Source organism: Passer montanus, unplaced genomic scaffold (genome assembly GCF_014805655.1).
Source record: "Passer montanus isolate IOZ18808 unplaced genomic scaffold, ASM1480565v1 scaffold8, whole genome shotgun sequence".
In the NCBI taxonomy this organism is placed as follows: domain Eukaryota; kingdom Metazoa; phylum Chordata; class Aves; order Passeriformes; family Passeridae; genus Passer; species Passer montanus.
Genome location: NW_024373256.1, coordinates 5,591,332 through 5,614,755, shown reverse-complemented (window position 1 = coordinate 5,614,755; position 23,424 = coordinate 5,591,332). Strand labels below are relative to the sequence as shown.

At 40.0% G+C, this 23,424-nt stretch overlaps 2 protein-coding genes across 11 annotated transcripts in view; both read left to right on the top strand.

Moving 5' to 3' along the window:
- Positions 1-22,458, top strand: part of SUN1 (Sad1 and UNC84 domain containing 1) — a 32,861-nt gene extending 10,403 nt beyond the window's left edge. For 5 of the 10 annotated variants that reach the window (XM_039731917.1, XM_039731923.1, XM_039731915.1 and 2 more), the window contains 21 exons: positions 5,232-5,423; positions 5,756-5,946; positions 7,032-7,058; positions 7,150-7,341; positions 9,012-9,134; positions 10,085-10,168; positions 10,491-10,601; positions 12,001-12,099; positions 12,720-12,813; positions 12,921-12,979; positions 14,150-14,295; positions 14,447-14,671; positions 15,162-15,248; positions 15,586-15,629; positions 16,509-16,644; positions 17,187-17,441; positions 18,092-18,176; positions 18,581-18,696; positions 19,177-19,344; positions 20,173-20,265; positions 20,694-22,458. In XM_039731917.1, coding sequence (XP_039587851.1) covers positions 5,232-5,423; positions 5,756-5,946; positions 7,032-7,058; positions 7,150-7,341; positions 9,012-9,134; positions 10,085-10,168; positions 10,491-10,601; positions 12,001-12,099; positions 12,720-12,813; positions 12,921-12,979; positions 14,150-14,295; positions 14,447-14,671; positions 15,162-15,248; positions 15,586-15,629; positions 16,509-16,644; positions 17,187-17,441; positions 18,092-18,176; positions 18,581-18,696; positions 19,177-19,344; positions 20,173-20,265; positions 20,694-20,807 — 2,641 coding nt within the window. In that variant the 3' untranslated portion in view covers positions 20,808-22,458. Of the gene's footprint in view, positions 1-946; positions 4,346-5,231; positions 5,424-5,755; positions 5,947-7,031; positions 7,059-7,149; positions 7,342-9,011; positions 9,135-10,084; positions 10,169-10,490; positions 10,602-12,000; positions 12,100-12,719; positions 12,814-12,920; positions 12,980-14,149; positions 14,296-14,446; positions 14,672-15,161; positions 15,249-15,585; positions 15,630-16,508; positions 16,645-17,186; positions 17,442-18,091; positions 18,177-18,580; positions 18,697-19,176; positions 19,345-20,172; positions 20,266-20,693 lie in introns of those variants that run through there. The other 5 variants (XM_039731921.1, XM_039731920.1, XM_039731919.1 and 2 more) reach the window with 5 other exon arrangements.
- A 53-nt stretch (positions 22,459-22,511) lies between these two features.
- GET4 (guided entry of tail-anchored proteins factor 4) overlaps positions 22,512-23,424 on the top strand; it is a 12,552-nt gene continuing 11,639 nt past the window's right edge. The window contains exon 1 of the mRNA XM_039731914.1: positions 22,512-23,200. Coding sequence (XP_039587848.1) covers positions 23,043-23,200 — 158 coding nt within the window. The 5' untranslated portion in view covers positions 22,512-23,042. The remainder of the gene's footprint in view (positions 23,201-23,424) is intronic.

The following is a 23,424-nucleotide window of genomic DNA, read 5'->3' as shown; positions in this document are numbered from 1 at the left end:
TTTTGTGACTTGGGACCACTTTTACTTTCAAACACTGATTTTTGCACATTCATTGCTGCTAGTGTGGGACTTGGCTGGAAGTAAAATATTGATTACTTCTTTTAGCAAAGCTGCTTGTTGGGTGATTATAAAATCTGTGTTCTAATGAACTTGCTTTTCCTTGTATCTTTTTTTGTATCTTCTAATTATCTTGTTTTTTTCTTGTATCTTTGTTTTGCTTAAATCACTTCAGTTTTCTAGAAACGAACTCTAGTGTTTGGTAGTTTTTGTATTAGGTATTCAGAATAAGTGTTGTGATGCCTATTTTGAGTTTTTTACTATTAATGTAACAGATTGTTGCTGTTCTAATTTATTGAGCTTTTCCTGCTGTTGCAATATATACCTCCTTCAAAATATATCAGTGATCTGAGTTACTGGTTTAGCTAATTTTAAGTTCAAGAAATGATTGTTTGTTAGGATGCAATATGAGATTTGTTTTGTATTCCCTCTGTAGGTCATTACTGTGTGTTGTTATTAAAATCCATTATAGAGATAAGCTTGGCCACTTGCCAATAATACAGAAGTTGGAAAAACTGTAGCATTAAGAGATTACTGAATTAATTCTCTTCTTTTGTGTGCTCCAAAACTGTACACTTCCATTTTCTGTTGGGGATCATGGCTGGCTTTTTTTTTTTTTTAAGCTTTAGCCTAATGTCAGTAGTGTTGCAAAATGTGACGTGTTTTGTGTTGCATCAATTAAATTGCAGTTTTTCCTGAATTTTATGAAAAACTATTAGTAAAATGTTGGTTGTATACAAGTGGGTTTTCTAATTTCAAGAAAAGCATGCTGGGCAATGAAAGATAATTTACATGCCTTGTATCCAGCATGTATTACTGAGTGAATTTAGTTACCTTTGTGTTGCAAATGTACCTTAGAGATTGACTGATATATTGTAACTCCTGACAGGTTAAACTCCTGTGGTATTCTTATCCAAAATTCTCATCCAGTGAAACAGTGGGCAAGTACAAAGGAAGATGCAGAATGATAAATCCTGTGGGACATCTGGAGGATATTTTATTGTGACTTTGGTGGGGTTTATTTAGGGGACAACTGAGTGTTTGTCGCGCTGCATAAATGAGGACTGCTTTGCAAAACTGAGAAGTTGTGAAGGCGTTATTTGTCCTGAAACTTTCCAGCTTGCCATTTCACCATGTTAAACTATTAGGCATAGGTAATTAGAAATGGACAGAGCTGGGTAGGATGAAGTTTAATAACAGAATTAATGAAGGCCAGTACAGTTAAACTAGGTTGAAATTAATTTATTGTAATTCTTCCTTATGTGGAAAAGAAAGATTGGCAAGCTCTTTCTTTAAAATAGTGTGAAGCCCCAAATGTTAAAATAATGGGGGCAAACTACTTGCTACACTGACGTGCCACTGCTTGCAGGGTGTCAAGAGAGTAAACCACAGTCTTTTGTGCAGACTCTTGCTGTGCCTCTGCTTGCTCTGTATGTGCAGAATGACATCTATTATTGTAACTCTTCCTACTCTGGGTCAAACAATATTTGAAGACTGAGGAAGTTGCTAATCAGAAATATTTTCATGTTGAAATTTGTTCCTTCTTACCCCTCACCTGGGTTTGTTTTGCTTATATTCTAATATGCTTTATTCTGCCTTTGACAATTCAATCTTTACAGAATCTTTTCTTTAAAGAAATTGGCTTGGGATGTAGCCCTGCAGAAGTTTGATACCACAAAGCTATTAATAGAGTTGGCTATGATTTATTAATAGAACTTATATTAATACTCACTGGAATCACTGTGTGTTCATAGCTGTAGTGCTTCTACTTTGTGCTTCTACTCCTCCAGCCCAAATCAGAAAAACATTTAACTGATATACCTAAATAATCCTTATCCTCCTACAAATGCAAGTCAAACTTGTGAATACCACCCACCTGTCAACATACAATTTACACCCCACTCTTATGACTGATCTTTCTTTTTAGTCACCATCATCTTTTGAATTGTGTTGTCAGTTTGGGTGGCTTTAACACTTCTTCACAAATATGGGTTAAATCAATAAGAATTTGGTTTGATTTTCTGTGTCAGAGCATTCAACTGGGATGTAATTTTCTGCACAGTAATTGAATAAAATCCTTTGAGGTTTTTAAGTATGTTCTGGATCTGACTGAAGAAATAACTAAACAATTCAAGGTAGTGTCCTTGTTCACTTAATGTAAGTAATGCCCTCTGGTTAGAAAGCCTGTGAATGTTTTTGTATTGACTATATGTCTATCCATGTTAGAAGATGCCTGTTCAGTTGTAGATCTCTAGGTATATTGCATGTGCCTGTTATCCTGAGTAGTCAAGAACATCACTGCCCATTTCATTGCAAGGAGTATTTATAAATAAATGACACTTGAAGTCCTTCAGACAAGCTATAGGCATGCTAAAATGGGCAGACCTCATTCTCATTCCACTTACTTGATAAATAACCTGCTGAGGTCTAGGACATTCATAGTCTGTAGAAGCTCATGTGAAGAAGGTATCAAGAAGCTGGAAATGTAGGCCTAGATCCAGTCACCAGCTCTGCCATGGGAGCTGTTTGCTGGGGGAAGGAACCAGAGTCCTCACTGATTGCAGGGGTTATACAGGAGTGTAGCCAACTGCACCCCACCTTCAGGTGTTTCTTGGTTAGCTGTACATGGTGCATAGGAGGACATCAATGTGCAGGTTCATTTCTGGCCCTTGACAGGAAGGGCAGTGGTTTTTTATTTACTGTAGTCTTTTCTGTAGAAGAAAAAAGGCTGCATTCCCAAGCATGGGAAGTGAGATGGCAAGTTAGGAGACTTCTAGGTACTGTCCTGCTGCCAGAGGACAGATAATGTGAAGAGAATTACTACCCTGCATAAGTGAGAGACAAGCCCCTTTTGTTAAAAAGATTCCATTATGATTTGTTGGATTTTTTTAGATAGTAGAGCTCAAATTCAAACTATTTATTCAACGCACATTGATATAAATGTTCATTGAGATACTTGGTAACAGCAAGTGTTCATAAACAGAAACAAATTGAGGCTGGTCACAGCTGTCAGCTTGTTCTGCGTACATTGTGTTCTTGTGAATTGAGTATCTGTAAGAAACGTGGGGTGAAGATGAGGAAAAGCAAATGCATAGTGGCAAATGTAAATAGCAAAACTGAGTTCTGAAACAACTGTTTAGGGAGGGTCTCAATAGAAAACTGTTGTGGCTCTGACCCTTTCAGGATAACAGCAGGAGGAGCCACACTTAACCCATATTCTTTCTTCATATCTGTCAGAGTATGAGTCATTTATATTTAGTATTTTTGAAAGCTGTAAAATTTAAACTCTTTAGTCTACAGTTGGTAGAGTACAGAGAAAATACGTTATTTCTTCTCCCTCTTCCAGCCAAATGAAAGCAAGAAATAACAAGTAAAACACAAATGTACTTAGTATATATGCTGGGTTTGTTAAGTTGTGCTGAGGCCCTTTCCTGCCTTGCACAGGGTTGCACTGCACGTGCCAGCATTATCAGGGCAGACCAGTGAGATCCAGCACACAGAACCAAAGCCCTGCCATCAAATCTGTGCTGCTCTGGGCCATAGAAGCAGCTACTTTGGACAGACTCTGCTCTGATCTTCTGGGCTGAATGCCCAGCTGGTTTTGGAGCCATGAGATATTTTCCAGCAGTGTGTTGTCTGGGTTAGTTTTTTAGCCAACAGAAGTGCAGTTGACATGCTCTGACAGTCCCATCTTACATACTTTGTGTTGAGGAGCAATGAAGAAACTTATTTCAAAAGCAGCACCTTGTCAGAATTACATCATTACTGTAAGTGTAGCTTCAAGGCCTTCTGGTGTGAATTTAATTCTATGCTGAAGCAATACAATACCATATTATTGCTTTGTGATGTTCTGAGATCTTTAATAATGGTGAAAACTATTTCCATTAAGTCGTTTTTACACAAGTACATTTTATAGTAGCTGTTTGTATGTATTTTTAAAGGGAAGCTTCCATTTCAAATGCAGGTTGCACAGTAGAATCTACTCATTCAGATCTAATTTGCTTGTTTGTTTTTGTGTGGGGAGAAAGAGCTGCTGTCATAAACAATTCTTTGCTTATCTCTTTTAAAAAAACCAAACAAAGCCTCCAGGAGTACTGCAGTGCTGTTACATCTCTGTATATCCCTGTGGCCCAAGGAGGGACAGAGTCCTCATGAAAGCTGGCCCAGAGCACTTAGCATTTGGATGCTGTGGGTCACAGGGCTGAGCAGGTCTAGAGCCTGACCTGCTGTGCAGTGCCCTGTGTCAGCAGCCTCTGCTCACTTGCATAACTGAATGTTTCCTTTGGTTGTAAGTATGAGAATTCTGCTTCAGGCTGAACTTCTGCTTTGGTGAATGTCTTTCTTACAGACTCCTCAGCTTAATCTATTTGTGTTTGCCTTGTGTTGCTGCTTTGTCTTTGCTGTAAGTTTTCATGGAGGCTCTGAGAGAATCACGTGTCAAAATGTGGAGTTCCTGGGGTGACGACGTGAAGACTGTCTGTGTGTGAACTTGCCTCTGTGGAGAAAAACAAATTAAATTCTCTAAACATTTTTTGTTTATTTGGAGTTAAATATTTCTAATGGTTTGCATTAGATTAGGAAATATTTTTAAAGCACTTTTTTAAAAGCAAGTAATGGTTGTTGAACTGAAATAGCTGAAGTAGGGAAGTCTTTAAGTGTATCTTAGAGGGAGGAAGTTCCTACTTGTTGAGAAGTGGAAATTCAGGGTAATACGGCATATGGATCTTCAGTTCTCAAAATAAGGACTTGGCAAACAGAAAATCTACAAAAATAAACTTAGACTGAAAATTAATCTTTGCCTTGCAGCTTGGAGTGTGTAATTTTTAATTTGCTGCTAGGCATGGTGAAGAAACTGTGTCATGAATGGTTTCCACTCTCAAGTTGGTCCCAAAAGAATGAGTGCTTGCTCTGGCTAAACTTCATATGTGGTTTCCATGGTGGTTGTTTCTTTCTGTGATTTGCTTTCAGTTGTAGAACTCAAAATATGAACTGCTTAGGAGAACCTTGAATATCTACATACATCTAGATTATTTGGGTTGTTTGGTATATCTTGTGGGGATTGTACCGTAACCCCAAATAAACTGCATTTAGTGGAAACTTGGACTAGCTTGAAAAACATGTTTGTTACCAGATTGAATTCTCCCAGTAACTTTGCTGTTCTTATTTTACTGCAGTTCGAGTTATTCTTCATCTGCTTTGGATTTTGAGACTGAGAACAAAATAGATCCAGTGTTTGATTCACCCAGAATGTCACGGCGTAGTTTACGGTTGGCTGCTGGAGGATACAGTAAATCAGATGATGGACACAGTGATTCCCTTCATGACAGCTCTTATGCTGGAAGCATGTCCTTCAGGGATCAGTCTAAGTAAGCATTTTTAGTCATCACTAGTAAATCTTGAGTCTTACTGTTTGAACACAGTAATGCAAAAAGGTTACCTAGAGGTCTTATTTTTTGTTCTTGGTGTTTGCTGCCATACTCTGAAATTTATGTTCAATATGTGGTTTGCAATGACAATTTTTTACAAAAGTCTTTGTCAAATTATAGGTGCTTGAAGGCGAGGACTTCCTTTCAAACGTTGTTTGCTCTGCTTAGTCACATCAGTGTTGAAATGACTGTTAATTCATTTATTAATGAAGTGAGACAGTGGCAGAAGTGCATGTCTTTAGTGCTACGTCTTACTTGCCTTTCTTTCCTAGGGTGGTGAAGCAACGCAGAAGTATGAACAAGCAGTCTGGCAGTGGAAGACATGTGCCAAGGAAAAATCTGTCCAGCTCATCTATTTTTAGCCAGAGCAGTTTCAATAGCCATGCCAGTGATACATCAATGATATCCACTATATTGGATGAGTCTCTGATTCGGGAACAGACAGAAGTTGATCATTTCTGGGGTAGGCAATAATTGCTATTGCTTGTATCAAACTGTGCAAACTGTTTGGTTTGGTGTGCATAAATCTTTGCATCACCTGTTGTCCAGCCTATCCCCAAACGTGTGTGCATTTTCACTTCAGCTGTAGGGGTCTGCTTGCTAAGATGCCCACTGGAAGTTCATGGTCCAGTGTGTAAATTTGATTTAGTGGTATGGTTAACATCAAGACATTCACAGTCAAGTTAATATGCCAGCAAACATAAACACTTCTGTGATGCAATGCCATAATTATCTTCTGTCATTGCTTTCTTCAAAATGTACACTGAGTTCTGTATTGAAAGAATGGTAAAATAAACATAACTTCAAAAAGTCAAAAGTATTGTCTTACTTGTTTGTAGGCAGAAATGTGTTTCTTTTTAACATACCTTAATATGAAAGTTTCAAATTAGTGGCATTTCAGAATTACCCAAAAGGGCTTTTCTGTGTGGCTGGCTGGTTTGGCTATTTAACTGTACCAAAATGTATTTTCTTGGAACCTGTTCTCTTCAATGAAGATAAAATATGAGAGTTGTCTATATAAAGTATTGTCTATGTGAAGCATTGTGTACAACCAGATCAGCAATTTGTTCTATCTCCCAATTCAGACTCTTCTTTGTTTCCAGTCAGAATACTTGTGACCTTCCCAGAGTCCTAGTGCGAAGAATTGTGTCAATCTTGGTAGAACCCATTCTAAATTTTAGATAACCTGGCTCTTAAAACAGAATTTTAAATACAGTAGTATCAAAGTCGTTACCAAGCAGCAGAAACATTGTAAGCTTGTAATTAGCTGCTTTAACTTCTTGTGGGAGCTAAGTCAAGGTGCAGTTGGCATTCATGTTGCTTTGCCTGCCCCTTCTGTGGTGGGATGTTTTGCACAACTATTACCCTACTACAATAATGTCTGGCTAGATGTTTCTCTGATGGGCTGCAAAATACCTTAAATGCTAACCATAAAGAGACTTCCTTTGAACTCTTAAAATCAGTGGGACTTCTCACTTGAGTTTATGTCAGATACTGTAGTTCAGTTTCTTATATTTGGGACCAATTTCTTTTTTTTTTCGTTCACAGGCCTTGATGAAGAAGGTGACCCCAAAGGTAAGTACACTTTGCTTTTCCCTCCACATCGTTGCTGTGTGGCGGGCACGGTGCTGGCAGTGCTGCCATGGGTGCTGTGCTCTGTTTGCAGGCAGTGACACCACGCTGCTGCAGGGCAACGGGGGCATAGCAGCAGCAGAGCTGCAGCCCACGCTGAACGGCTACACGTGCAGTGACTGCAGCATGCTGTCAGAGAGGAAGGAGGTCCTCACTGCCTACTCACCTTCCCACGTGCCATCCTCCAGGATCTACACTAGGGACAGGAGCCAGAAACATGCAGCTAGTAAGTTACTTCCTCTTGTGTTTGATTTCTACAGTGTTATTTAAGCATCTGTCAGACCCTGATGAACTTGTCAATAACTGAATTCTAGAGGTCAGCTTTTATATGAAATACCTTTTTCTGTATCAGCTGAAGTTTTATGTACTTGTTTATGATTCTGGTATATGGTAATTTCCTGATTTTCAGTGTTGCTGTAGGAATCAAACAACTACAAAATTCAAATGCCCTAGTATCTTAAATTATAAAATTATTTGGCCAGCCAGCACTGATTGAAAGTCTCCTAATCTGACATCAGATCTGTGTGGCTCTGCCTGTGAAATACTTGGGTCATGGTTTCCAGATACAAACTTTCTGTGCTTTTTGGTTTACAATTTTTTATCCCTTATGTGATTTGAACTTTCAAGGTTGAGAAGAATTGTTACTTTGCACTGCTTGTGTTATCAAGGGAGTCTCTGAGACGGCTTTCTACTTCCTACTTCCTTTTTTCCTTCTCTTTCAACCTTGCAGCTTTTTATAGTGTTTTGAAAAGCTAAACCTCAACTACATGAAAAATCGAACTCCAAAAGGAAAAACTGATTCCAAATAGTCACTCTAGTGACTACCTTCCTAAAGCTTGAAAAACTGAGTCTGTATAAATGTCTTGGAAAGGCAGAATCTCAATCTCCATTCAGTGGATTGTTTTCCTCGTTGTCTTGCCCTTGTCTGCCTGCCTCCTGCACCTGGAGTTTCTTGATTACTGGTAGTCCTCAGTTGCCACAAAGGATTTGTTTCCTTAATGGCCTTGAATTAGAAAGAAGCCAATTGTGGAATTATGTAGGTTTGTTAAGTCTTGAATGAAGTTTGTTTTCAGTACAAGAAAAACAAATTAGTCTGTTTGAGCAATATGATATGACTTCAAATACTTAAGTATTTCCTTTTAGTTAGTGTGTAGCACAGGGTGGAATTCTTTTGACTTGAACAGTCAACTACTTGAAGTGGCACTGCATGAAAACTCTTTCTGTACTTCTGAATTTGTATTCACACAAGAGTTTTCCTCATCTTTGTACATTCCTTTGAACTTTAATCTAGGGGTTTGAGTCAAACTTTGGGGGTGTGTGGGTGGGGAAGAGCACACAGTCATGGCAGGTTTTTGGGATGTGGCTGAGTCTAGGACAGTGGCAGATTTTGGCTTTGTTCTGTGGCTCTGGAGGGGGCTGTGTCTCTAGCACTTCAGGCAGAGCTCTGTAGGAACTTCCTCTGATGTAACAGCAGGGAAGATGGTGAGCAGTCCTCGCTCCTTCAAATCCAGAATAACACTGTAGTGTCTCTTTGGAACTGTGAGCCCAAAATCAGGATCAGCAGTTCACGTCAGGGAGGAATCCTGAGTTCCAGAAGCAAGGAATTCATTGCTCTTTAGAGTTCTGCAGTCTCATTAAGCAAAGCTGTTCTTGCTGAAGTTATACATTTTTGCCTTGAAGTCATTATCCAGGGTGTGTAGTTCTCACAAAAGCTTTCATGAAATATCTAGTACACCCAGACTTTTCAAACCACACTTTCTGAAGTTTCATACTCTTGGCTAAACAAAGGCTTTCCCTGCTTTGTCCTCACTCTTAAACAAGCTAATGGTGACCAGAGAGCAGAAGTACATATTTCTATGGATGAATAATTTGTATTCACACTGTTTTTTTCAATAGGAGGAACATATTTCTACATGAGTAAGATTCTACGATTGGTCAAAAATACCGCAGCATCTTTTGCATCACTATTAGTGCAACTATTTCAAATGGTTTTGCTGAAGCTGGGTTATGAATATAAAGGTACCTTTTCAGTTGTCTTCCTTGATCTGCAAACAAAGAGTGTGTGTATTGGGGTTTTTTTTCCTTATGGACTTCATCTTTGGCACTGTGGTGTTCTTCTTTAGTCTTTTGGCTGGCTTCTGTCTTTCTCAGTTTTTATTTCACTTGTGCTACACTTCTCATACCTTTACTGTTTTGAAAGTATCAAGATTCCCTTATACGAGATCCACATGTTGATTTTATTAGTAAGTGGTAATTTTTGAATTGAGAAACTTGTATTGATTTTTAAAAATAGTAGTAGTGTCAAATCTAATTTTTCAATGCCTTTCATTCTTTCTTATCACCCTTAAACCTGCTGTGCACTCAAAGCTCATTTAGATCTGTCTTGCAAAACTCAGACACTTGCTCTCATCACTCTGCACTACTTTAGAGCACATCTTGTTTTCCCTGAAAATATTCATTTCTTCTTTGATGCTTTCTCTTCTATAATACCTGCTCTACAAGTGAAGTTAAATTGCCATAGGCAGAAAGGAACTGATTTTTGCATGTGAGTAGAACTTTGCTCTCCTCCTTCTCTCTGCTCAGAGCCTTATAATTCCTAATGCTTTCTTCTCCTTCTTGTAACAAGTTTGTTAAGATCAGTACAAATATGTAATGAATGGCTGACCTATTTGATAGAATGTTGGGAACAGGGACTTACTTGATGAGGGGTTGTTTGTTGGTTTTTTTTTTACAAACTTTGCTATCTGAAAAGAAGCAGAAGGATTTTTTTAAGCTAAGAGGCCCCCTGATATGTAAAGAAGAAAGAACAGGATTACACTGAGTGGGCTTCTTCTTCAATAATTTTTCAGGTTTTCTTAGAGTAATCTGTCTTTAATAGTGAACCAAGCCAGTTTAGCTAAAATCTGTGTCTATGAAAGGCTTTGAATTTGATAATTAGAATCTATGTGTGCTTTTTGGATGTGTTGCAGCTCACTCAGACTACTGTGGAAGCATGAATGTAAAGGAGTTCTACAGAGAAGATCGTCACCTCGGTGTGAATGAGGAATCAATATGTAAGTGTAGTGATTGATGTATTCTCAGTCCTGGGCTCTGCACAGGTTGTTGATGTATGTAATGGTAGTATCAGACACCCCCTTCCACAACACTGCTGAAGCTACAAAGTAAATGTTTGATTTGCAGCTTAAATGTGGGGGGGGATGGTGATCCCCTGGTATACTGTAGTATTTCCCCAGCAATTTCCTTCCCTGAAGTTTGCTTAGCAGTTTTTGGGTTGATAACTGATGATGTGAGATAGACTTGTCCAAGTTATTTTGTAACAGATCTTGACTTGATCCTGGCTTTATCCCATTAATCAACTGTTACCACAACCAACAGGTGATGACTGTAAAGGGAAGAAACATCTTGAAATGTACACCACAGACCACATGCAGTCCTCATGGGCTAAAAGGGTAGCAAGGACCATTTGGCACACCTTTTCTTCTGCAGGTTGACTTGGACATTTTTGTTTGCTTTTATTTTGCATCGCAATCTCACAGTGTTAATCACACATGTTTTGTGTTTGGGCTTTTTTTCCTTCCTTCATCTATCAAAGTAGGGTAGAAATGTAAAGTGCCTAAACAACTAACTTCCTTAACACCTCTTCTGTCTGAATTCTTGCTCTGATTTTGGCTTTTGTACAAGCTTGGCAGGCTGCTTACCTGTTAGTGAAAACAAGGTGTAGGGTAATGTGCACCTCATATGTTAGAAGGAACAAGTCAGATTAATTGATTGCTCTTTGGCGAGATTTGTATGCTTGCTAGGTTGAAAAACTGACTTTAAATAAAATCAAGGTATGAGATACTGGTATGCAGATTATTTGAATAAAGGGGTTTTAACATTTTATTTTTGTTCTAGTGATAGTGAATTTTTACAGGAATCTTACATAGGGATAGAATCTACCCTGTGAGATGAGCGTTCCCTAGCTTGAATGACAGAGACATCAAGGATCTGTTGAGTGCTCTTTATTCAGCAAAGGAAAATGATTTGAGACACTTCAGTCACCTAAATGATTTGCAAAACATTGGGTTGGTATATCTATGATCCCTCAGATTAAGCCAGCCATATGTGCTAATCTAAGAACGTAGGATTATTTTCTAAACATGTATGGTGTAGTTTGTTCTGTAGAAAGATTGGTCCTAGTCTTGGACATAGTATTTGTTGGCCTCAGCAGGCTTTAAGTTACAGCATTTTATTACAATGCATTGGATGGGGAGGTTGGTGGTAGTTTTGTTCTCTTTAAGAGATACAGAACTGTCCTGCTGAACATCTTTGGGAACACTCAGCTTAATGTAAATTTCCTGCTTGCAACCTTTAAGTGGGAATACTTTTTTATTATTTATCAATATTTCTTACACATCACTGGCATTTTAAATTTTTAATTGTTCTCACTTCTGCACATTAATCCAAATAATGACCTTGATGTATAATTTTGAACAAAAAAGATGCTTTTAAAGTAATAATGTGCTTAAAGCTTGTTTTTGTGGTAGTACTCTTGCTATTCTCTGCTACACTTTGCATGGCATTGTTAGATAAACATGTTACAAAATGTAAACTTTGATTTGGGAAAAGTGATATTCTAACTGCACAGGTGGTGTTCAGTCTGTTTATCTCTGTCCACGAGAATTCAGTTTCTAATCTGTCCTGGTTTTACTTGACTTCATATTTATTAGTGGCTTGCTTTGCTTTAAAGTAGTGAAGAACCAAGTTTGAGATTACTGAAAGGTACGGTTTAAAATTCTGCAGAACATGCGATGGGCAGGGGACTGAGTGTGTTTCACTGCATGTACTGAAGAGAACCTCCAGCTCTTTGTGTGTTCCCACATGGAGTTCATTTGTTATAATCCAGGTTACTTTTTGCTTCACGCGTTGCGAACAGCGGGAGCCACCGGATGGCTTGTGTCGCAGAAGGTGTTGTCCCTACTTTGGCTGGCCATTCTCTCTCCAGGTTACTATTCTAATCTGTGTGTGTGTGCATTGCCTGTTCCTTTTGGCAAATTAGGGGACTGCAGGGGCTTACACTAATTCAGCTGTGCTTATGCTATAGCTTTTGTGTCTTGAAATGCATGTGCTGCTTTATTGACCAAAATATGCTTCATGAGAGGGTGTGTTTCTGTTCACAGGCATTACAAGAGACTAACAGAGAGAATGAGTGTGTGAATATGGGGTGTCAAGAATAATGGGGTGTGTTTGGTTTGGCAGTCAATTGCTATATTGGTATTCCTCTTACCAAAAACTGCTGCTGCTAACCTGTGTGTTTCCTGGAGCATACTGAGTGTGTGAGAAGTTGTGCTCAGACATTAATACTGAATTTCCAGCGAGGTAGCATTGTCATAACAAATGAGCATTTTATCTCTTTGCATGACTGTTGACCTTGTTGAGTAGCTGTTGTTACAATGCTGTCATACTTGTGATATCTAGATGTCAATATGCTTTATGCATTGCCTTATTCATGCATTCCTCCACTCTGCAAAGCATTGCTGGCCACAGCTGCATGTCCCTCTGCTTGGTTTCTTTGAACATCTGCTGCAGTAATTACATTTCACACTCCCACCTTTTGTCTTCTAGGGAGGGCAGCTTCTGGCATGTTCAGGTTGCTTAGAACTGGGTGGTATCAACTTGTTACTCTGATGTCTTTGCTCAAGGTGTTTCTTGTAAGAAGGTGTGTATCCTTTGAAATAATTGTTTTGTGAGCAAGTTATTTACCCAGTAAATCAATTAATTATCGCAAGTGTGTTCTTTCTTGTAAACTGTCCTCTCTTTTCCTAGATGCCTTCCAAAGAACTACAGGTGGTTACTGTTTCTTATCCCACTCCTGCTTCTACTAGGTATGTCAGTTGTTCCCTTATAATACAAATCAGTGTGTGTACTACAGCTGCTCCAAAATAGCATTTTGAGTTGATTTATGAAGAAGATGCAGAGCTGAAAAAGAGCAAGTTTGTTTGTGAACAGGGCAGTAACTGAAGCTTCCAGGGTACTGGAAGTCAGCAAGCTTTCTTTCCCCTTGTCACAAAAGCAATATCCTTGATTTAATTGCATAAAGCTCTTTAGAAAAAGTGGCTGAGTAAGTAAATGCACTGAAGTCCTTTTTTCTTTACCTCCCTTCATAGGAGTAGCAGTGAAAGAGTAGGCTGGGTACTGATTGCTTTATCAGTCTCTATATAGAAGTGTGGTTAAGTTTTTACCAACTCATCCAGAGTCTTTCCTTTGCTCTAGACCCTGCTTTAGTTGCTGAAGATACTGCTGACTTTAGAGTGGTTGGTAGACAGTGTTCCAGCCAGCTGTCAACTGAAATGAAACAGATTGAAGTATTTACCAGAAGTGCTGGGCCACTTCTGAAAAGCAGATTCATGTCTTTGAGTCTTAAAAACTTGCAGCTCTTTTGTGGAGAAGATGAAGCTTCTTGGAAAATTACAGTGGAGATTCAAAGTCCTCTGTATAAGGGTGGACAAGGAAAGAATTTACCCTGTGTAGAAAATGCTGCTACTTCCCACTAAGATATTGCCAAAATAAGTGTAATCTTGTGAAATGCTGTTTTATTTCTACAGAAGCCTAGTTTCTTCCAATTTTTACTAGCTGTTATGCAATGTGATATGTAGTAAGTGTATCATGCAACATATTTTCCATGGAGATAAAGAGGAGCATTTACATCTGCCTTCAGAAAATGTGGCCTGTCTTAATCAGCAAAGGTGACCAAGGTGCCTGGGAAGCAGTAGTGTGAGTTTAGGCTTGTGCCATGATGTGTAGAAGTGCAAGTTGACTGCCTCACAACTGTGTGAGTGGGACTGATGGATGTTCCCCAATATTCTTGAGTGCTTGATTTAAGGATTTTAAAGCTGGCTCATGGTGATATTTGCTTTAACTGGAGTGGTGTCCATTGTGTGGCACCTGCCTTGCAAACTGAAGGTAGCTGTGTCCTTCTAAAGCCCATTTGTAGGTATAAGCAGTTGGAATGGAGAATTCTTTTGAACACTTGTTGCTTTTTGTTTCTGTTCTAGGTCTGTGGTTCTGGGGGCTTAATAGCTTCATTTCATTATTACCTCCATTGAACTGGACAAGAATTGGCAGAATACAGAGAACAGATGATTCTGTTCGTGTTCCTGAACCACAAGATGATTCTTTTCATTCTGTGCAACCTCCAAAGGTAAGGGAGAACAGTCTAGGGAAGAACTTGCATATATTTTTAAGATCTCTTAACTGTCATGTCTTCAGTATTTTGCAATAACTACTTGTTGCACAAGAGTAATGTAGATAAGTTGATTTTTACGTATTAAAGCATTATCTTTATATTTTAGGATGCCATAAATATCTTTGATTTTGGTCGTATAAGTGAGCTGGAAAAGCAAATGGCCTTCGTGTCTGACAGATGCCATGACCAAAACAAAGAATACAACAAAGTGATGAGCCTACTCCAGAATCTTCAAGATCAGGTTGCCACCATGAGTGACAGAAGTGAAACACTGAATTTAATAAAAAATGTCATGAGTCAATATCTTAGAGATATGAAATCGGAGGAAAAGGTAAGATAGTCAGTTATTGATGTTTCCTGATACAGATTGTTCAGTTTTATAAATGCAGATTGTGAGCAATTTGACTGGAGGATTCTTTTTCTGCTCTGGAAATAACCAATAGATTAGGGCCAGCGAGTAGTCCCTGTGGGCATTTGTTCCTCCTTTGTTATTGGTGACAAAGGATTAATTCCAGACAGGTGGCCTAAAGTAGATTCCTACATTGCTGAAAAGCTGCTGGATTTGTCCTGTTTCTATAAAGAAGACTACAGGCAGGGCTGGTGACAAAGCAGGGATTTTGTGGTAAACCTCCCTGCAGCTAAATCAGACTTCTGTATTCTGTATTTATTACAGATTCTGTAATTTCTCACACTACCTGCAGGATAAATCACTTAAACATTCACAGAACGGAATGAAAAGTGCACTTTGCAGAAAATATCAATTATGGTATTTGTACCCCAAAACAAAATACACCCTCTTTTTTTTTTCCCTGTTTTTTAAGACTGAGTTCCTGGCTTTACATAAAGAACATGAGTTGCGCATCCAGACGCTGGAAGAACTTCTTAGAAAACTCTCAGCTGAATCCAAGGTATTGACAGTGAGCTTGGATGACTTGTTCTGATTTTAACCTGTTGATAAAACATACTGACTTTTTAAAATTGCTGTTCCAAGCAGCAGTTTCCTTTACAATGGCTATTAAGTTTCAAAACTTGTTTGTATTTTGGTTCCCCCTTCTTGGAGAGGGTTGCATTCATTCCAGAGTAACCCTCTGTATAACATTACCTTGTTACAGAGGCACAAACATAATTCTGTGCACAGTCCCGTACAGGTGGTGCTAAAATTTGTTTTCATATAACATTTTTTATCCTCCTTCTTTCACTAGAATTTCTTTGTATATGTTAAAACTTAACTTTTGTATTTTTTAGGACATCCAGAAGGAGTTCGACCTAGCCAAATCAAAGTCAGTGAGGTATAAGCACTTTTCAAATACATTTTTCTTTTTCACTCCTGATCCCAACTGACAGTGATCCTTACCTTGTGTCAGTTAACTGACCCTGCAAGGTTGTATTGTCAGCAAGAGCACTTCTGTTGTGTACTGGATTTCAGCTGTGCTGCTGAACATCAGCACAGAACCTGCCCCACCCAGTGTGGGGGCAGCCCTGCAACTGCGTTTTCATTAGAGGAAGCTATTTATATAGGATAGGAGAATGAGGGACTTCTCATCCTCTTATACATGCATTGTTTTCCTTCAGATCACTTAGTGAAACATACAGTGACTGCTTTTGATGGGCTTTGTATTTAAGTTCTTGAACTGTATCAGTTCTAATTTTTGTATCTTGTTTTTTTTGTTTGTTTGCTGAATTGCCATTTGAATTAGAACCAAATGTAAAATGCATTTAGAATGATAGTTGGACACTGATCTATATTGGTCATATATTAGTTGCTATTTGTAACTCAGCACTGCCTCTGCAGTTACTCTGGTTTGAGTGAGGTAGCCTGACACTCACTCTGACCAGTGACAAACTCACACAAAGTTTGATTGGTTTCCCAGAAGCCCTTAAATTCCCCCAAATCTATATATGTTTGAGTTATTAACTTGTCAGCCTGGTGATAATCTGAAGTCATCACAGCTGGATCTTTCCATTACTTCAAAATGCTTTGAATATATTAATTCTAAGTATGCCTTAAGTAACAATATGTTACCAGTGCAAGTTCACTGTGTGTATTGTGGTGAACAATTGAACTAGAAGAACACTTTGTATTAGACAAGTATATTCTCACACTTTTGGAATTTGATGGAATGATTCCAACTACTCTTTCCTAATAATTGACTCCTTGTTTTTGGCAGAGATGATGATCAATACAGTCTACTTATGTCCAAAATTAAAAACCTAGAACTAGAGCTGGCATCTATGAAATCACAGCTGTTATCTGGGGAAAGTGTGAAGACGAGTTGTGAGAAAATGGATGTCATTCATGAAAAAGTAGGTTCAGCAACTTCTCTAACTGTCCCAGTAAAATTTGATACTACTTGGGCTTGTTCACTTTCTTGAAATGAACTTGAGTCAGTAACATGGTGGTAGTATTAATCTTAAAGAATGACAGTGTTGTATGTAGGGTTACCGTGAATTTTTCCATTAGAAAATAACACTTTATAGAGAGGAGTTTATTGCTTGTTTTCTACAATGGCAGGGGTTTGCTTGGAAGCTATGACATAGTAGCAGTTCTCTGCACAGTACTTTGTTTATGTATTTTGCTAACCCATGGAAATACAGAAAAGAAACTCATGTAAAAGCAAATTAGATTGGTTATCTGAAAATTATTTCTAAAAAATCCTGCCTAAGTTCTTTTGAAGCCTTTTAAGAGGTCTGACTGGACTGTAGCCAACAAAATGCAACAATCCTGAGATGGGATTATCAACTTTAATAATGACTTGTGATAAAGGTCTAGCTCTGTGCTTGTTGTATATTTCACATATATATATTTATAAAAACTAATAATTATAATAATTAATGGCTTCTACTAGGTGGATGCCCAGGTGAAGGAATCTGTCAAGCTAATGCTTTTTGGTGATCAACAAGAAGACTTGCCTGAATCACTTCTCCAGTGGCTTAACTCCAATTTTGTGAGCAAAAGTGACCTACAGACTTTGCTGCGGGATCTTGAGTTGCAGATCCTCAAAAATATAACTCTCCATATGTCTGTAACAAACCAAAAAGTAACATCTGAAGTAGTTACAAATGCTGTGACTAATGCAGGGATTTCTGGAATTACAGAAGCGGTGAGTGAATTTTAATGCCTCAATTGTTCAACTAAAACCTGAAAGAGTTTTTTCATGGGCATTTTGTGGAGCTTGACTGTCAACATAAATGTTAATGATTTTAGGAGATGTCAGGAACATCAGCTGAAATGAGGGAAAACTGCAGAAAATGCTTTATCAAGTGTATTCTTGCAGCATTGATTGTTGCCTGTTGTCAACACTTGTGGTTTTTTTAAAGTGTGCTGTCTTGAAAATTGAATTCCCAAAAAACAATTACACTAAAGAAAGTCGGCTCATGGTCTTGGGAAGAAGGAATGCAGATTTAAAAAAAAAAAAAAAAAAAAAAAAAAAAAAAACCCCAAACCATCAGTCAAGATGCAGTATTAACTTGTGTTTTAAGACAGACAGCCATCCATTAAAAGTGGCCTCTGTCTTGCAAAAAGACATCTCAAAAAGATGCTTGCAACTTGACAGGTATGTAAATATCAACTATTTTATTGCTTGATCTTACTAAAATATTTTTCCTACAGAGGCTTTCAAGGACTTGTGATGAAGTGCAGCATCTCAAAAAGATGCTTGCAACTTGACTGGTATGTAAATATCAACTATTTTATTGCTTGATCTTACTAAAATATTTTTCCTTCCATTCTCTTGCATGTGTATGCCTCTAGCAAGCACAGATTATTGTAAATAATGCACTGAAACTCTACTCTCAAGACAAGACTGGGATGGTGGATTTTGCCTTGGAATCTGGAGGTAAATAGTAGAGGAAACACCATTTTACTATTCATGCTTTTACTAGTATTTACTAGAAATATTAAAATGAACAGTAAAGCTTGGTAGAGCATTTTTGTGTGCTGCCTGATTATCAGATCATTGCAATCTGTGATGGTGTTTCCAGGCCTGTACATCAGCCTAGGTGTGCATGGACATGAATAGAATAGTTCTCAATGTGTCTACAACTGGATAAGAAAACAATGAAAAACCTTTAACCTGTTCTTAAAATAACTTTTTACGTGATAGAAACACCACAGAAAATTATTAGATCTTCACAATATCTTTAATCTGTTATTCATTAAGCTTTATATAAATCTCTGCCTTAATTGCTCATTCCTTCTTGAAGACTTCTATTTCTGCTAACCTGATCTGTCTTTTTTGAGGTGGCAGCATTCTGAGTACTCGCTGTTCTGAAACCTATGAGACCAAGACAGCATTAATTAGCCTCTTTGGAATTCCTCTGTGGTACTTCTCTCAGTCTCCCAGAGTGGTGATTCAGGTAATTAAAGGCCAAGTAAACAAATGCAGCAGTGTTATTTTGTGTGGAGTGGTTTGGGTGGCTCTTTGGGTGTATCCCTGCAGTATATTGGGGCACAGGTACTTGGAGCTGTGTTCCCAAGAGTGGGATTGTTCTGGCGGTCCCTGGACACAGCTTAAGTCCTAGTCTAGCAAAACTGAGAGTCACAGGAAGCTTGGGTTGTGCACTGGGCTTGTGCAAAGTGGGAGGGCTGGGAGGGTTCCTGTTAAGAGCTAATCTCAAGGCAGGTCTTCAGAACACCACTGGTAGCTCAGGTGGGTGTGATGCCTTCCTGAAGAGTTCCACCAAGGAGATTATTTCTGCACCTTACTGTTTAAGACTGACCCTAAGAACTCAGAATTCATTGCAACTCTTTATTACAACAAAAATAAACCAGAAAACACTGCAACATTGTTTTTATTGCTCTGTCCCATCTTGTTCCTCCACCGTCCTTCTGTGCAGCCGGATATGTATCCAGGGAACTGCTGGGCTTTCAAAGGATCACAGGGCTATCTTGTGGTGAGACTCTCCATGAAGATCTATCCAACTGCCTTCACGTTGGAACACATACCAAAAACTCTTTCACCAACAGGAAATATCACCAGTGCTCCTAGGAATTTTGCAGTATATGTAAGTCCATCTCTGAATTTAAGTTGATGTTTGTCCACAGAATATTTGTGTTACGTACCTTGGAGAAGCGTAACTTGAGGAAGGGCAGCTAAGATGGTGATAAACTGTTTCACTCATTGCTCTTAAAAACTGCTTTTATTTGTGAGCTTTCAGATTATAAATAAGAAGTGTTGCAATTAATTTTGGGTGAGCTATTTCTTTACTCTTGCTCGATACAGTAGTAAACACTTCTGGAGGGAGTTGATGGTTTTTTATTTGATCTATTTTTTTCATATACTTTGTTTCATCCTCCTTCCCATTCTTCCTCTCTCCACCCACTATCCCTCCCATTTTGTCTCTGCACCTTATCTGTGATGTGCCTTAAATAATTTTTTTAGTTCACTTTACCCAGCACCACAGTTGTGTAGGCAGGATTTCAGAACAGAACAGACCACAGGGTATATCAGAGAGCAGTCATGATATCTGAGAACTTTTTGTCAAGTTTTTCTAAATGCTTAAACAGTCAACTGCAAGCATCTGAATCTTGACTTCAGCCTTGATGTTCTCTCACTGTTTGTCCTGAGCAGTTTATATTGTACACTGTGATAGGGGTTTAGTAATGAAAATTAAAGGATTTGACCATGGGAACACATAAACAGCTCTACTATTTACAGGGCAGGAAACTGGAATACAAAGCTGTGCTAGAACTTTAAATTACATGGGAAACATTCTGATCCTGGCTTTATAGACCTTTAAGTGCTTTCTCTTGATACTCTGTGTAGGCATGCTTCTAGTTTGGGTTTGATTGGAAACCTGATGGAAGCAAAAATCCTTATGGTGCTGTTACAGGGCCTGGATGATGAATATCAGGAAGAAGGCAAACTTCTAGGAGAGTATGTCTATGATCAAGATGGAGAACCACTGCAGATGTTTCCAGTGATGGTAAGTCTGGGCTATAAGATTTAAAGTGTCAGGAGAAAGCTATTTTTATTTTCTACACTTGTGTGCAATGAGCAGTGAAGAGAGAAGCCTTGTTCTCATGTGGGCACTGTAGAAGCTTAAAATAGAAAGTATCTACCTCTGCCTCAAAACTGTGGCCTAAACAGATGAGAGGGGAGGAAGGTTTCTTGCTATATGGACACAAATGGGGGGAAGTTGCTAAACAGGGGAAGAGTCTGTTCCATGCTGCTTCAGACTCACAAATAATTGTAAGGCAAGGGAGGTTCTGTTCAAAGGAACAGAAAATTCCCAAGGCATAGCTTAGGTTCCTGCAAGTACCAACAGTCATTAATAACTAAGAAAGCTTCAGTTGCAGCTGTTTATGCCAGAACCCTGACATGGCCTTGTGTGTTTGCTCTTTCCTTCTCCAGGAGAAAAATGAAGACGCATTCCAAATAGTGGAGCTGAGGATTTTCTCTAACTGGGGCCATGCAGAGTACACCTGCCTTTATCGGTTCAGAGTGCACGGGAAACCTGCCGAGTAATCCACACTACAGCTGGGCTGGCTGCTCTGTACATTTTGTTCCTAATCTGTATATACTGGCAAGCCTCCAACACTGGAATCTGTAAAGGACGAGGATGCAAGATGCACACTGCAGAGCTATTGGTCCTCTGATAAAGGCAGAAGACTGTCAGCAGAAATGTATAAACCCCAATTTTTATTTGCTCTAAGGCTCAGCTTGTAATTGCCAGCTCGCTTCATATTCTGTGTCCATGCTGAGAGAAGTAATGCATGCAAACAGCTCTGGTTCATAAAGCCCAGTTGGCGAACAGGTGACACACGTTTTATTACAAATGAATGTATAGGTTTTTTAAAAAGAATAAACCACACTTTCTGCAACTAGGAATCTGTTCTTTTTTAATCCAGGACTTACCTGCATACTTTTGCTAGCTTGGCACCGTAAGCCAAAAACTGTGGTACATTTTGAACACTGACTGTGGCTAAAGGTGTCCTTCAGTTGACAGTTGGTTTTAACCTTTTTGGTGGATCCAAAAGGGCTTCTTTGCTACATGTTGAATATAATAAATACTACTGTCAGGGAAAGCTAACACAACCAAAACCAGTTGAAACACCAGCGACTGAGAATGCTTTACTGTAATTTGTGACCGTGAATTGCTCTAGAAGTCAGGGATAACTTTAAGTAACTGAAGTTATTTTAAGGGTTTTTACCATGGCAACTTGGCCAGTTTGTTCTTTTTTTAGTGTCAATCCCAAATCGACCTTGATGTGCTGCCTGACTGGCTCGGAGCTGATAAGCCTGCTGAATTGCTCAGTAAACACTGCTGTGCAGCAGTTGCACTACCTTAGTTTGTCCAAAGTGATCTCTTTGGGACAGGATTTCCTTAGACTGGTTGATTGTTTACTCCATAAATATACTGTGAGAATTCAGTGTGTGGAGAACAAGCCTGAAGTAATTCTCGCTGCGTCACATTTACCAGAGGGACTGGAGCTCAGCGCTGCTGTTGCAAACACGGGCATTCCTGATCCTCCCCACAAGCCTTAGTCGGGTACCAGAGGAGTAGAGTTGCTCTTGGAAACAACATTTTCACATAGAACGAGGTGAAACTGCTTATTGCCCCCCCTTAGCCTCGCTGCTTTGAAGATCCTTTTCGGAAAAAGATTCCTGAAATTCACTTGTTTGCAGAATTTTTATCTTGCTGTTCCTAGTGCATTTTGTAGTTACACAGAACTGTTACACATGGACCTGCTGACTGGTTTTCTGAATTGAGTTATGTATGTTGCACAACAGTCCTCGAATGTTTGAAATACAAAAAGTCTCCATGTGAAGAAGAACTGTTTTTCACTCGACCTAGAGACAGAACCTATGGCCTACGCAGAGGAGTAGATGACACATGTACAGGTGTTTTCATATTATAGGTTACATATTTAAAATTAGAATTATCCTGTATAAATTGCAATTAGGTAGCTGGGGGGGGAATATTTTGAATAACACTAACTTATTTTTAAAAAAGCAAGATAGGACTTTGTGCAATGTATTTTTGTAAATGCTTTTCAAAATGTCTGTTATTTGCTGCCTCCAAACTGACAAGATGCTATTGAGATGTTTAAATAAAGAGTTTTAATTTTTGAAAGTGCATGTAATACTTGAAACAAGAAATAAAGCCTCTTTTCTGTTTTTTTTTTTTTTTTAAATAAGTGAGGAAAGATCATGATTTTAAAATTGCCCCGGGGTGGGGGGATTGCACCCAGGCTTTGCAAGGCCAGGGGCACAAAGCTGTAAAGGGCGGGCCCAGGAGCAGCTGCTGGGTGCCACCAGCGGCGGGGACGGGCACAGCACAGCTGCCTTTTCCTTCTCCAGGAGAAAAATGCTCCAGGAGCAAAATCCCGATCATTGCTGGCTCCCTTCCAGCCGCGCGCAGGGAGGGGACTTGCTTTAACTCCTGTGCCCTCAGCCACAGCAGGCTCAGCCAGGCCCACTGCCCGCGCTCCAGCAGCCGTTCTTTGGTTTTTGTTAGTTTTTTAGGTCATCCCGCGGTTTCCGCGCTGTTGTGTCCCCAGGGCCGGCCGTGCCCCGCTCGAGTCCCGGCCTTCCCCTCACGCCGTTCTCGGCCGCCGTTACCGCTCGGGACGCCGCGCGCAGCCGCGCGGGCTGAGCCGCGCGGGCCGCCGTCCGAACGGGCGGAAGCCGGGCAGCGGGACGCCGGAGCTGCGTGCGCATGCGCGTGGCTCCCGCCTCCCCTCCCCGTCCTCCGCGCTGATGGCGGCGGCGATCATGGCGGCGGAGCAGGAAGCTGCGAAAGGCGGCGGCGGCAGGAACCGCGGCGGCGTGCAGCGCGTGGAGGGCAAGCTGCGCGCCAGCGTCGAGAAGGGCGACTACTACGAGGCGCACCAGATGTACCGGACGCTGTTCTTCAGGTAGGGCCGCGCCGGGCCCGCCGCGCCGCCCCTCCCCCGCCCGGCCTTCCAGAGCCTTCCCACGCACTCTCCCCCGCTGCCGCTCGCCGCGCCCACGGCCGCTCCCTATTGGCTGCTGCGGCTGTCCATCTCTGCGTCCTGTTCTCTGATTGGTGCGCAGGGGGGCGGGGTGGGGCGGGCGCGCGGCGCCGGCCCAAGCGGGGCCCGGGCCGGGCCGGGAGCGG